The sequence below is a fragment of the Antennarius striatus genome, chromosome 8, assembly GCF_040054535.1.
Source record: "Antennarius striatus isolate MH-2024 chromosome 8, ASM4005453v1, whole genome shotgun sequence".
NCBI lineage: Eukaryota > Metazoa > Chordata > Actinopteri > Lophiiformes > Antennariidae > Antennarius > Antennarius striatus.
The window spans coordinates 16591552-16605000 of record NC_090783.1 but is presented as its reverse complement, the minus strand read 5'-3'; the positions used below and the strand labels follow the sequence as shown (position 1 = coordinate 16605000).

Below are 13449 nucleotides of genomic sequence, written 5' to 3'. Positions count from 1 at the left end.
TATTTTTTCTGTTTTACTACATCTTTAAGATAACCTGTAAAATAACTGTAACATAATTTCATAAACAGACTCAAAATAGCTCAAAGGCAAAAAACAGTCATGTATAAAAAAATAAACTCAAACTTTAGTCGTCTTTAGTGACTGAAACTGACCACCTGTGTGTCCTCATAGAAACCTGAGCCCCTAATGCACGTGTTAAACTCAAGGCCTGGGGGCCAAATGTGGCCCACAATCATTTTATGAGGCCCGTGAGAGCATGTTATTTTTCTTTATTCACTTGGATAGTTTGATCCTTGATTGATGGACTTATGTAGGTTTCATAACATGACAAATTAAAAGGATTTATGTTATTGCAGAAAAACTAACATTTTTTTCTGTGCAACTGCAACTTGAATAAGTAATAAATTCAGATTTATTAAACATTAAGGAGTAGTTACATTTATTTTATATTACATTGAGTTACACAAGTTACATTTATAAGTTATATCTGGCCCTTTGAGGACATCCATTACCCTGATGTGGCCCTTGGTGAAAATGAGTTTGACACCACTGGCCCAATGGAATGAATTCATTTGAACCAAGATATCCAGAAGACTACTGAAAAGCTATTTTTATAGATTAACTTTAATGTGATGGGTTTTCATTAAATGTCCATTACCTCCCATTTACAGTTCGCCTTCATCTTTTCCGTTCATTAACTGATAATTCCGCCGATAATTTATGCTACTGACTTCCTCATCTCATTTAATTGCGAATAGAAGCATTTTGAATAGTGAGAACAGAATGTGTGGTCCCGGAGCTTTTAAATATCAATTGTCCAACACATAAGCAAATGTCTGTGTGTTTAGTCTGATGTAACGCAACGGATCGACACACACTCCTTTTTCATGTGTGTGTGTTTTCCTGAGATGGCGTGGCAGCTGTATGGGTTCCTTAACAGGGATGACTGAAGTCATGTAACTCAAACAGTCACACAAACACCCATCAATCCTCCCCCCTCCTTGTTTACTTGTGACACCTTGTTTACACGCCGTAGCTGTGGTGGTAAATGCAATCGTTCCCTGTGTACCAATGTGGTGGAACAGAAAATCCTCCAATGTACACATTTTAGTGACAGTTGCAAAACAGACCAAAGGCAGATGTAGGAAATTTATATTGACATCCCCAAAAGAATTCAGCAAATTAAACACAATCATCCAATAAATTGGAATATTGTTGAAGCTGCTTTTCTAAAGCGTCTTCATTTTGCATCTTCAGGAAGTTCCTGCTTCCTCTCCCATATCAGCTCAGCATTTTCCTGCTCCTTTAAAGCACACAGACATAAACAACAAAATGAAACACTAAATTTTATTCAGGCTTTACTTGAAGATGACCATAATGTGGTGATATCAGTTCTATTAAGTCTAAACCCCCCCCCATTGTACTAGAATTTGATTATTTTTATATCGTGTTGTATCTGGCCTTTTCATACACACCTCAAGCTATCAGCTTGAGGTGTGTATGAAATGGGAGCTCTTGAGGGGTTGGGTTGGTTTAGGAAGATTGGATAAACCCACTTTCCTTGGAACTCTCTAAACAATTACTTCCTACTGCAACTCTTGAACAAACATCCTGCTTCATTAGAAAACTCCTCACACTGATCTTAGATGCATTTAATGGACCTTTAAAATTTCATTTCTCACACAAGGAAAACATTTAAAATGGCATTCAAACTGACCAACAGAGAATTTAAAAAAAACAACAGAAAGTTTGCATGTGCTGCGACAGGAAATGTTTTAATGCCCTCCATCCATTTCTCAATCCGGATGTCAGCTCCTTTGAGAGAACATCCTCACGTCAACACGAGGTCCAGTGGGCACGACCCCCCATGGAAGGATTCTATGGGAAACCGCTGCAGTCTCATCCAAGAGACATTTACTGTAAGCAGGACCTTGCCGAGGCCATTATCGTCACCTTTCCAAAACGCCGACACTCAAACAGGTTATGAAATACTGTTTTGCACTGGTGTTCAGTATAAGACAGTCTGCGGTCTATATTGACTACTTTGTCAACTAGACAGACCCAAGTTCTGTCATCACTCAGACAGAAACAAGACCTGTTGAAACCACAGCTCACTCACAGCAAGGGCTAAAAGCTATCAACACCACTTCCACACACAGATCGGATGTAATCTGATACTCTAACAGCATGAAAAGTGTGTGGAGGACTACATATTTGTAGTTTCAGTTGATCTGGTTTGCATTCAGTGTGATGTGATTTTCATTCGGCTACATTGGGGAGACAGAAACCACAAAGCGGCAAAAAGGTCGTACCTTGCATCATGTTCCTGTAGGCGTTATCAGCGATGGAGTAGATGTGAGGGGGGACTTCATGTCGTTTCTTCCCTTTGTACATGTCAATGATCTTCTCTGAGTAAATGGGCAGCATTTTATAAGGGTTCACCACGACACAGAAGAGGCCCGAGTATGTCTGAGAGAAAACACACCAGACAGTCGGTACATGTTCATGTTGTATCCACAAATACGAGGACGCTTAGTTAAAGATAGAGTAACATCAGAAGACTTGGTTTAAACGATAAGGGCTTTGGGATATCAGTCAGGTTGATATAAATGGACCGATTACCAGGAGCATCTCTTTGTGGTCACACACCGTCAGAGTCAGAATGGTTACTGAAGTGTCTTTGCGGTATACTTACATAAATAAGGCCAGAGAAGTATCTCTCGCGGATATTGTGCAACACAGAGGCTTCGTTCAGGCAGGTCAGCTCGGCCATGTCCTCCACCTTGCTGAACTTGGGCGGGTTCATCTTCTGGATGTCATCCTTGTTGACGGTTATCTTCTTGGCGTTGTCCGCCAGCTCCACCAGTACCTCGTCGCCGTGCTCCTCCTTGATGCTGGCGGCCTCGAAGCCGTGCCTCTCTGATGGGACCCACACCAGCTTCTTGGCCGCCCAGTCGGCCTGAGCCATTGGGCTGTTCAAGAGGTCTTTGTCGACGTAGAGGAACTTCTCATCGTCGGCTGGAGCTTTCTTGGACATCTTGGATTTGAGGAGGAAGGCCAACTGTCCGAAAGGAAGAAGGAGATAGACTTGAAGGGATTGAATGATGAATCAGAGACAGAAGGGCAGAGAACAAGGAATGCCAGAACTGAGTAGGAGACATAAGGGAACAAACAGAGTTGACTAAAGAGTTAAATTTCATCCACGGGAAGTTTCCAGAGTGCAGTAATTCTCACAGACTTCCCCTACTCTCAATCCCACACTTTCACATATCCCACAAGGGAGATGAACAAACAATCCCCTTCCTAATTTAGGAGGTTTGAGGACTGGAAGCTGATTTTAATTAACTCAGTAACACAAACCAGAACTTTTTTTTCAACGCCTTTAACTATCCTCGGAGTGCTTTTGCTTTGTTGTTTGTTTGCTGATGTTTACTCAGACCTGGTCATTAAACCGATGCTCGCTTGATAGCATCAGTGTTTTGCATGTCTCTCCCCCTGCATGTCTCTCTCGCTCTGCGAGGAGGCTTCTGTCTCGTGCTGCGATGACCATATATGGGCGTCTTCTCTGGAGCAGGCTCTTTTCTGTCCACCTAAACAGCAAGGCAAGCGAACTCCCAAACAAAGCCCATATAGGGAATAGTATGTCTCTCGCCGGCCTCGTCGTTTACTCCAAAATGATAACAGCTAGGCAGAGTGCCTGAGGGAGGCCTGGGGTTTTAACAATCAGGCTTCATATGGGCTCCTGGTGGCACTTGTTGTTTAAATGCAAATAATCAGAGGCTAAACTCTGAACAAGTATCTGGGTCTCAGCCACACCTGGGAGTAACGCCTGAAGAGCAGCTGCAGCACAAAATTACCCGAGTGTAAGTGGAATTAAACTTAAATTAAATGTGCATGTATCTTCTGGTGAGTCGTACCATTGGACGATTTCTCCAATCAGATTGGCCTCTTAACTAAAATTAGGCGATTCCTGCATTTGAGATGTATAGAAACAGTCACACACACACACACCCCCAATTTCCAGCACCCCTCTGTATACTCAGAGTGGCACACACTTTAATTGAGTGGGAACTATGTGAGATTGTGCCACCGATCCTCCTGAGAAAGCCTAAAAATATACCCCCGAGACCCAGTCTGCCCAGATCACCCAGAAAGGACAAAAAATCTGAAGCTCTGTGGCTCTGAAAGGGATTTAGGGGAAAGATAAATGAAATGTTCAATTCCCAGGTCAGCAAATAAAACTTCTAAAGGAATGAGGAAGAGGCAGCTGCTGCCTCCATGATGGAAGTAAACAGACATTTCCCAACAAGTCCTCTCTCCTTCTGTCTACCTGTTAGTCAGGGTTAGGGTTAGGGTTAGGGTTAGGGTTAGGGTTAGGGTTAGGGTTAGGATTAGGATTAGGATTAGGATTAGGGTTATGGTTAAGGTTAGGGTTAGAGTCAGCACAGTGTCACACTTGGCAGGTGGATCTTGACAACAGCCGTCTGAAGCAGGGTTAATACTCATCTGAGGAACTAAAGGATAGTTGGAACTCACAACAACCAGGACATTCTGATTGGTCCTGTCCTGTTTGCTCTCAGACTAAACAACCTGTGCTGCTCATTAAATGTATTCACGTTATTGAATGTAACTCAAAAATATAACACAGGAACAAGTCATGCAGCGCACAAACTCAATGTCCTGTTTAGCTTAGCGCAAACCAGAGGCTCAATATCACATTTGCTAAGATTGTCCAATCCTAATTGCAATGTTGGACAGGAGTATGTGTTCGGTAAAGGTTTCCATGTTTCAGACCTTTTAAACGTTGTTTATTGTTAAAAATTAACAATAAACAAGTGGATATGTCACCCATGGGACTGAGTGACCTTTAGAGATGCGGGTGAAAGACGCTGACCTACAGGGCCTGCGAATGATTTGTCTCATTTCCTTTCTTGGCTGTTTCACACACATTCTTCCTGTTATCACCCTGATAATCGAGGTATTTCTACGCCTCTGTACGGCGATTATCTTCACAGCATGAAGAGAATTAAATCATTATAATGAAATACTAAAAAACAAACATATGGTGTGTTCAAGTAGAGAAAGTCCATCTCCAACTTGATAGATAGATAGATAGATAGATAGATAGATAGATAGATAGACAGACAGACAGACAGACAGACAGACAGACAGACAGACAGACAGACAGACAGACAGACAGACAGACAGACAGACAGACAGACAGACAGACAGACAGACAGACAGACAGACAGACAGACAGACAGACAGACAGACAGACAGACAGACAGACAGATAGATAGATAGATAGATCGATAGATCGATCGATCGATCACACCATTAGTTGGAAAAATATCTCAAACAAAGTAAACACAGTTTAAACTTAATCTGAAACTGAAAAAAATAAGTAGTTGTCATGGAAACAAATAATTAATTGCAAAAACTTGCAAATAGCAAAAGGCACCAGCAGCGGCATTCAGTTGATTTGTATGCACGATTTGTTAGAAACAAATTAAACCGTGACATTCAGGACAGAACTACAAATGGAATATTTATTTAATATTTTAATAAAATGTTAATAAAATGTGTAAACCTCTAATACTTCCCTGTGGTGTTGGGAAAGTTAAATAAAAAAAACTGAAGAATTTTGGAGTTAAGCCACCCCCCCCCCCAAAAAAAAAAAAAAAAAGTTTTTTAGTGTTTTTGGACTCATTTCTGACTGAGGTGAAATTAAATGTGAATATTACTTGACTATTGTTCAGAGTTCTGGTGAGAACAAACAGTCCAGTCTGTCAACAATAGTCCTTCCTTCACTGGTGATGCATGAAGCTGATTCTCACCAGTCTGCATCCTCAACCACAACAGTCCACTGACACCCAGTTTGCGCACCCATATTTGGAAAACAGGAAGCTGAATGCTTTGACTCCAGGCCGGTTCTTTACTGAGTGGAGAAGTGAAAGCTGCATCATGTTTAATATATGTACATATATATGTACATGTACATATATACTGTATATCACACTCAAAAATCTATATATCTGTATATCCTGTAATTGTACTCCAAACTAATTACACTTGTAGTTAGATGCCAAACTGCATTTTGTTATATTGTACTTGTACATGTGTAACGACAATAAAGTTGAATCTAATCTAATCTAATCTAATCTCTAGAATCAGTTCACGGTTGGCAAGAAAAGGACTGCAAAATCGATGCAGCATTTTAAAAAAATCAATAACGGAGAGCTGAAGAAAGTTGCAGACACACTTAAAAAATAAAATACTGAGCTGAAGCTACTCACTCCAAATAAAACAACAACAACAACAACAACGAAGTCATCATACTTACACCCAACAACACACCCGTCTTGCCAGTGTGAGAGGGATGACAAGTGCACCGTTACGTCACCCAGACTAAACAGCACCGAACACCGATGGACTCACATGATGGGAAGAATTTGATTTCCAGGGAAGCTTCGGATTTGGGAAGTTCGGGTTCGGAGCTGCCGGTATCGACGAGGTACTCCCAAAAAACGAACAGTCCAAATGACCCCCGTCGATTTCACGGCTTTAACATTTAAACTGCGTAACTATGAGAGAGGGTGGAGCACCATGAGCAGACCTTCCTCCTCCTCCTACTCCTCCTCCTCCTCCTCCTCTCCTCCTCCTCCAGCATCGTCCCGCAGCAGCATCCATTCGGTGAAGGTGGGGGACACCAGCAGGCTCGACGCCTCACCGGAGAGGGTGATGTGCGCGCAGGGAGTTTTGGGGGGTGGCTGGGGGTGGGGGTGCACTGACGAAACATTGATGTGAATGAATTCCTATAATTTGAACTTTTCTCCTCACAGCTGACTGTACTTGCAAGCGCGCAAAAGACGTGAGGTTTGCGCGCAGTAGAACACATTGGATGCGTTTTATGCGCAACCCCAATTCCAAAAAAAGTTGGTTTAAAACGGGATAAAAAGATTTTACAGATCATTTAAACTGAATGTATCTGAATACAATACAAAGATAAAATATGTAACGTTAGGAAAATATAAGCAACTAATGTTAGTTTAGAATCACATGAGTAGGGACACTAACCGTTGTGTTAGGTCACCTTAATACAGTGTTCTCCCACAGTCCCTGTTAGTTTTTCTTTTTGCCTCTTGCAGATTTTTCCAGATTTGCTGCATTTTCTGATGACATCACTTGCTATACTGTAGATGCTGTAATCATCAACCTCCAATTTCTCACAAGTGAGAAACAGTTCTTAAAATTGTTGGACTCAAAGTCTTTGCGCACATCTGTTTGTTTCATACTCACTATTGTTATTATCACATGTGACCTATGAAGCTCTTTACCTGTGCAGCGACCCAATCAGTTTGCTTTTGAGCTTTTCTTGCTGCGGACATGAAATTCAAAATGTGCCTATATTAACAAAAACAGTGACACTGAGGAGCTTCAGATTTAGTTGTGTATTATAGGATTTTAGTTGAACTCAATGTCAAAAAGAATGTGATAGCATTTTGTTTATTTTTGTTTTACAGAATGTGACGGAATCATTCTGGAATCAAGGCTACCTGACAAAGATTGTGTAACTACTTGCACGTAATTGTCCATTTATGCTACCTTACACCTCCATTGCACTCATTTAAAATCGCTGCAGTTACAACTTTCCACATTAGGATTTGACTTGTAAAGCATAAACTCGTAAAAACATGATGTATGTGTGGATTACTTGGGCTCCGTCTCCTGTTCAGGAATACTTCTGCTGCTTTGGTACGTTTGGCTCATGAAACCTTTGAAATTTTAGATGGCTTTTTAAACGTAAAACTTTTACTTCTTAAAGAAATACTTTCTTTACGTCACAGTTTTCTTTTCTTCAAAATGATACTGTTCCCAAATTCTCAGATAAAACACTGTAAAAAAAAATTTAGTGCTCCAATCTCACACCCTGTAGATGTCATAGATTATACAGTTTGCTTCTACTCCTCATAAGGTAAGTTTCCCCCAGCAGGAATCCCCACTTACTGCCCCCCCCCCCCCCCCCCGACACATACTGTAAGTTAAAATTTACATAATACATTTGAGTGTTTCGGGGTGTGTATGTGTGTGTGTGTGTGTGTGTGTGTGTGTGTGTGTGTGTGTGTGTGTGTGTGTGTGTTCGTATCCTGCATGTATCACCTATCATTACCAGCATCACATCCTCACATCCAAAACTACCCCACCCCCTCCATCCCTCCTGTTTCCAGCTTCTTCCCAATGGAACTTCCTATATAAGGACACCGATCTATTTGCTCCAATAAATCAAGCTGCTGGTTGATAGCTGCGGGGGCCTGTTTTGTGTGGGACAGTAACTACTGTGTGCGTAAGTAAAACCTTAAGACAGACCAACACAAGGGACCTCTGCAGCCCCCCCCACCCCCCTGGCTAATATCAGGGAGGTGGAATGGTTTCAACGAAGGAGAAACCAGGGTTGAAACGCTCCGTCAGAGAAAGGGTGAGACGTAAGGCAAAAGGGAGGGATAAAGAATGAGAGGTAGAAGAGGAGGAGGAAGGCAAGACGGAGCAGCAGATACATTGAGCAGAGTGGTTGCAGTGTGCCATATAAGGACAGTGGGGTCTGTGTGGAATCTCAGTAGCTTTCTGTGTTACTTTCAGGGTCTAGCAGAGGCAAGCACCTCGAGCCCCAGTGACTAAATATGGTCCAGCAGCAACATCACCCTTCAAACAAACAACCTTGTTTTGTTTTTTTGTTGTTTTTTTTACCTATGGTGAGGGGTTACAGGCAACCAGGTTATTGCTCTATCCTCAAGTCCAAGATGAAGATTCATTGTGCATTTGTGCATATTATTATATACCTTCCTGAGAGTGTAATAAAGTCTTTAGTTTGCACTCAGTCTTTCTGTTCACTTCTTTATTGGTGTTTTCTCATACATGTCAAGAAAAGGGAGGACCGGAGCCTAAAATTTAAAGTGGAAGTGAGGGGACACTCCGTGCCGACTAAACGACTTTGTCCTAAACTTTGGCCATCCTCCACCAGTTGTCTCACATGAAGAATAAACTCAAAGTGATTCCCAACAGGAATAAATAAACCCAGGAAGAGTGGACGGGGTCGTGAGGAGGAGGCAGTAGAAGTGAACATGGGTAATAAGCAACCCTAAGGAATCAGAGGACGAGGGAAGTACGCTGTCAGAATCACACTGAAATCAAAATAATGTCTTTGTCTTATATAAAAATACAGTTGTGAACAGATTTTTCAGAATGAATTCAGAAGACATTTCTCCAGCCCATAGGAGATACATCTGACCCACATTCTTCAACACAATATGAATACATACACAATAAAAAAACAACATGTAATGTAGAGATCTCTGCCACGCAGTATGTTTCATGTTTTTCTTCTCCCACGTGTCCATATAAGGCAAACTAATGGAGAGAAAATATATTTATGGATATGTTTGACCCTGATGGAATGCAAATGCATTCTAATTTGAGCATAGGGGCAAACATCAGTTCACTCCACAGCAGTCGAAGACCCCTGCATTCAATGTTATTTATACAGCTGTCTCGTGTAGACGCTGCTAATTTATACAGAGCAGAAATGCTACCTATTAAAGGACAAACTTTCAAATGAACAACGTGTGCCATTGTTAAACTTCCTCTGCTTATATAGCCATTTTCACAAGGACGCTCATACGTGGTTCCAATAAACCAGGCACCTCATGGTCACAGCCTTTAAGGGAAATTAGTTAGAGCAAAACCATTTGAAAAAAAAAATCCAAAGGAAACTATTTCAATTCAGACTACAGATGTCCCACATGAGGCCTGCTGTTATTCATAGCGCATCCATGCATTTAACGACACAGAATCTTCCCTAACAGGAAACACCATGAAGAGATTGGTGTCCATTCTGTCTTTTTACACAAACTGTGATAGTGAACGTTCATATCTACTCCTTATCACTGATTGCTACAGCAAATACAATGTGTGCTAAACATTGTGACCTGATTCATTCAGTGAACAATTGGAGAGTTGTGGTCTCATTAATAAAAGCCTCCACAGTCAAAACTGAGGTGTGTAGATATAATGTAGTAGTTATCTTACATGCTACAACTTGAATAGGTGCATTCAAGTGAATGGTTAAAGATAAACAGCTCCAGAAACTTTGAGTTTGAACTTGTGTCAGATGAGAATGTTGAGTTCCCTTACATGGTGCGAGAGATGTTTGACGACACATGGAATAACAGGATTGTTCTATTCTCTCCGGCATCGTTATTCATTCATTCATTCATTAAACGCTTCATCCGCTGTGGTGGGTTGCAGAAGTACTGGAGCCTATCCTAGCTGACTGAGGGTGTGAGGCGGTGGAAACTCCAGGAACGACACCAGTGCACCATCATGACTAAAAGATGCATTTCACACAGGAACCAGGAGGATAGCAATGTAAGTAAATCTTAACAGAGTCACATTAACTGAGCATTTACATGCAGACTCTCAGCTATGGGAGACCAAGTTAATAACATTGAGGTTTCACTCGCAAAAACATGTCACAAGAGATCCAGGATAAATATGCAGACGTAACATTGGTTGGGTTTGGCTTTACAAGTTACAACAATTAGCACCAAAATGCTAATAAAATCACAGGAAACCAAGTGGAAGGAGTTTTAGAAATTGTTAAGTTGTGTCTCTAATCAAAATGTGTTGACATAGAAAACACATGAGGCGTATGCACGCTGTCCAAATGCAGTTCTGATTCCACAAAGTTTCAAATAAAAAGTGAACTTCCCATCTCTACTTTGTTGAACTGACATATGTGAATATTATAGATGATTTTTTCACCAATATGAATGCAATCACAGAGCCATATTTTCATTCACAATGCTACATGCTATTAGTAGCAATGTAGATTTGAGAGTGCAGCAGGTTCCAGCAAGAACCAGTTTTGTCTTTATCGTTGAGGAGGCTGCCACCATGTGGTCGATATTATGATAGCGATTCAACAAACTGGGATTACTGTACTATACATGTATTTTGTAATAATTAAACATTTATTTTTGAACATAACAAAGACTTAATACAAAGCGTAAAGAATGCAATATGCATTAGTGCTATCACTACTGATGCTGGACTTAAACAGGGTATTAAAAACTTTAAGAAACAACATCTGGGGTCACTGGTGAGTGAGTACTTAATAGAAGTCATACAAGAATGGTGCCACTGAAATCCAACAAGATTCTGCAACATTTCTTGTCATCTGCTGTAGAATAAAGGTTCTAATAACTCCAGTCCATTGTGTTTCAGTACTCAGGCCCAAGGGTTGGGTTGCTGGTAGTCGTCGCCGGTAGAGAGGATCCACACAGAAACACTTTTCCACCTTTGTCATTGCTATTCCAGAAGTGGCTCACCAAGCCATAGAGAAGAGGTCTGGAAAGTAAAATATGACTGTTATTAGCAGGTTTGCGTCTTTGACTGTTTTTACCTCTTTACGGGGGTTGGTTTGTGTGCCGGACTATTAACTCAAAATAAAGGGCAAGATCGTGATAAGTCTTGGGGAATGCAATTTTTAGACAAAGAAGATGTTCCACGAAGAAGGTGAAGTGCAGCCATGGATTCTACAGTCAGAATCTGATCAAGACTAATATTGCAATATTGCTACCCAATCTATCCAAATGGCCAGTTGTGTGGTTTTCAGTGATCCACACAGATACAAGTAGATGTGATTTTAAAAAATGGCGTTAGAATAAAATGTCCCAGAGAAATGTAGAATTTCACAACACAACCCAATGGTTGTACTTTCCAAAGACGTTGTGGAGAAAGCTCAAATCAATGAAAGTCTTGTGTATCTTGATGACTCACCGAGCTATTTCAAATCCTTATCCCGTAATCATTTTCCCCACGGGGATCAGTAAATATTTGAACAGTGTGCTGGATAGCAGAGCGTACATACACAGCCTTAGAGCTTGAATCTTCTGAGACTCTCAGCTCATTTGCCAGGAACTGTCTGTCCAAAGGAACTTTAGGTTGGCCTGACTCTGAAAAGACAAACAGATCTGAATGGTTAAGTCTAAATCGCAGCAAAGGGAATAATTATGACGCTTCTTCATAAAGACTCTTCCTCAACTTCGGCAAACGAGCAATATTTTACCAGATAACATGATCGATCCCACATTATTATTTTCACCTTTGCACTCAAGAACATAGTGATCTCCAGCTGCAACATGTCACAATCATGGTGTGCTGTGTTCGTCACCGACCACTGGCTGTGATGTCTTCTGTCCCCCTCACCTGCTGACAGCACTGACGCCGCGTATCTGTAATTGTTGAACTCCAAGTACTCCAAGATGAGCTGGTTGATGATCAGGTTTTCGTGGGACAGCGGCGGACCAGGTTCCTTGTGGTCCTCCAGGGCGCTGAACACCTCTGCCCGGATTCGAGCCTTCAGCTGGCCGAGGACACCCCGAGACTCCAGCTTGTCCTTTATAGCTAAACCATTCAGAATGTATTGCATTAAAAACAAGTAACGATGTTGGGGTCGCTAAGGCGACAAATGACCGCAACTTGGGTTCCCTTGGCTTAGTGGTATTTATCTAAATATAAGCAGTACTCCATTCAATAAACTGCAATTTCTCCTCACAGCGTATAAAAACACCTCCTCCATTATAACTAAATATACATCATAATCATCACCAACTCCTCTTGAAATCGGCATTAATATGTTTGATCAAACTTCCGTATTAAATGTTCTTTACAGGTTTTTCTCTTGCTTTAACGTAAATATTGACCCTGCTAACTAGCCTCGCTAGCTTACCCTGCTAGCGTATTGTACATGTTAGCTTTATAGCTAACACTTATGTGGTAGTTAGTTAGCTTTTATATAAGGCGAACTGAGATATAGATGTAAACATTGGAGACACCGCCGTGTCGCTGTCAGATGTCCATCATACTGAAGGCTAACAACACTCAGGTTACCAAATTGTAGGAATTTAGAATGTAAACACGTAAAAGTAAACATGAAGATCCAGCGCTACCAGGGATTTCATTAGCATTTCCAAAGCACTACACTTTTGTTTTCCTACTCTGTTTTGATTTAATAGTGTAACGGGAGACAACATTAAGACTGACGGTCACCACTTACCGCACTTCAGTTCGTTGATGGTCGCCATTGCAACCGGTATAAACAAACGAACTCTACGACGCTTCGTGTCGTAGAGTTCGCCCCCTAGTGATATAGCTCTGTAACTACAACTATCTCACTAATTTGACAGTCAAACTGAGAGTGGAGTCATTCAGATGGATTTACACCGACCTTTACTATTTATCTATTTATCTATTTATCTATTTATCTATTTATTTATTTATTTATTTATTTATTTATTTATTTGTTTGTTTGTTTGTTTGTTTGTTTGTTTGCTTGCTTGCTTGCATGCTTACTGTAAAAGTAGCATTGATCTCAATGTGATTCCTAATCCT

General features: G+C 41.0%; 2 protein-coding genes across 8 annotated transcripts in view; both read right to left on the bottom strand.

Annotated features, from left to right (window-relative positions):
* myh11a (myosin, heavy chain 11a, smooth muscle) overlaps window positions 1-6597 on the bottom strand; it is a 30420-nt gene extending 23823 nt beyond the window's left edge. For 3 of the 4 annotated variants that reach the window (XM_068321533.1, XM_068321535.1, XM_068321536.1), the window contains exons 1-3: window positions 6439-6597; window positions 2696-3061; window positions 2313-2469 (exon numbers count right to left, since the gene is read on the bottom strand). In XM_068321533.1, coding sequence (XP_068177634.1) covers window positions 2313-2469; window positions 2696-3037 — 499 coding nt within the window. In that variant the 5' untranslated portion in view covers window positions 3038-3061; window positions 6439-6597. Of the gene's footprint in view, window positions 1-2312; window positions 2470-2695; window positions 3062-6343 lie in introns of all 4 variants that reach the window. The other variant, XM_068321534.1, reaches the window with a different exon arrangement.
* A 4409-nt stretch (window positions 6598-11006) lies between these two features.
* Window positions 11007-13189, bottom strand: cep20 (centrosomal protein 20). 4 transcript variants are annotated; one of them, XM_068321953.1, is made up of 4 exons: window positions 13115-13189; window positions 12265-12462; window positions 11927-12011; window positions 11007-11403 (listed from the first exon to the last, which is right to left on the bottom strand). In XM_068321953.1, the coding sequence occupies exons 1-4, from the start codon at window positions 13140-13142 to the stop codon at window positions 11277-11279; spliced, it is 438 nt and encodes a 145-aa protein (XP_068178054.1). In that variant the 5' UTR covers window positions 13143-13189; the 3' UTR covers window positions 11007-11276. The 4 variants fall into 4 exon arrangements, 3 of the variants coding, with proteins under 3 accessions (XP_068178054.1, XP_068178056.1, XP_068178055.1); XM_068321955.1 differs by having other exon boundaries at window positions 11265-11403; window positions 12161-12462; XR_011036930.1 differs by having other exon boundaries at window positions 11269-11403; window positions 11836-12011; window positions 12161-12462.
* Between the last annotated feature and the right edge of the window lie 260 nt (window positions 13190-13449).

Bases quoted from the DNA above. Each gene is read 5' to 3' on its own strand.
- cep20 (XM_068321953.1), bottom strand. From the start codon at position 13,142: ATGGCGACCATCAACGAACTGAAGTGCG. The intron at 12,463-13,114 runs GTAAGTGGTGAC...TGAATGGTTTAG, and splicing joins CATCAACGAACTGAAGTGCG to CTATAAAGGACAAGCTGGAG. The intron at 11,404-11,926 runs GTATGTACGCTC...TTTACTTTCCAG, and splicing joins GATTCAAGCTCTAAGGCTGT to ACCTCTTCTCTATGGCTTGG.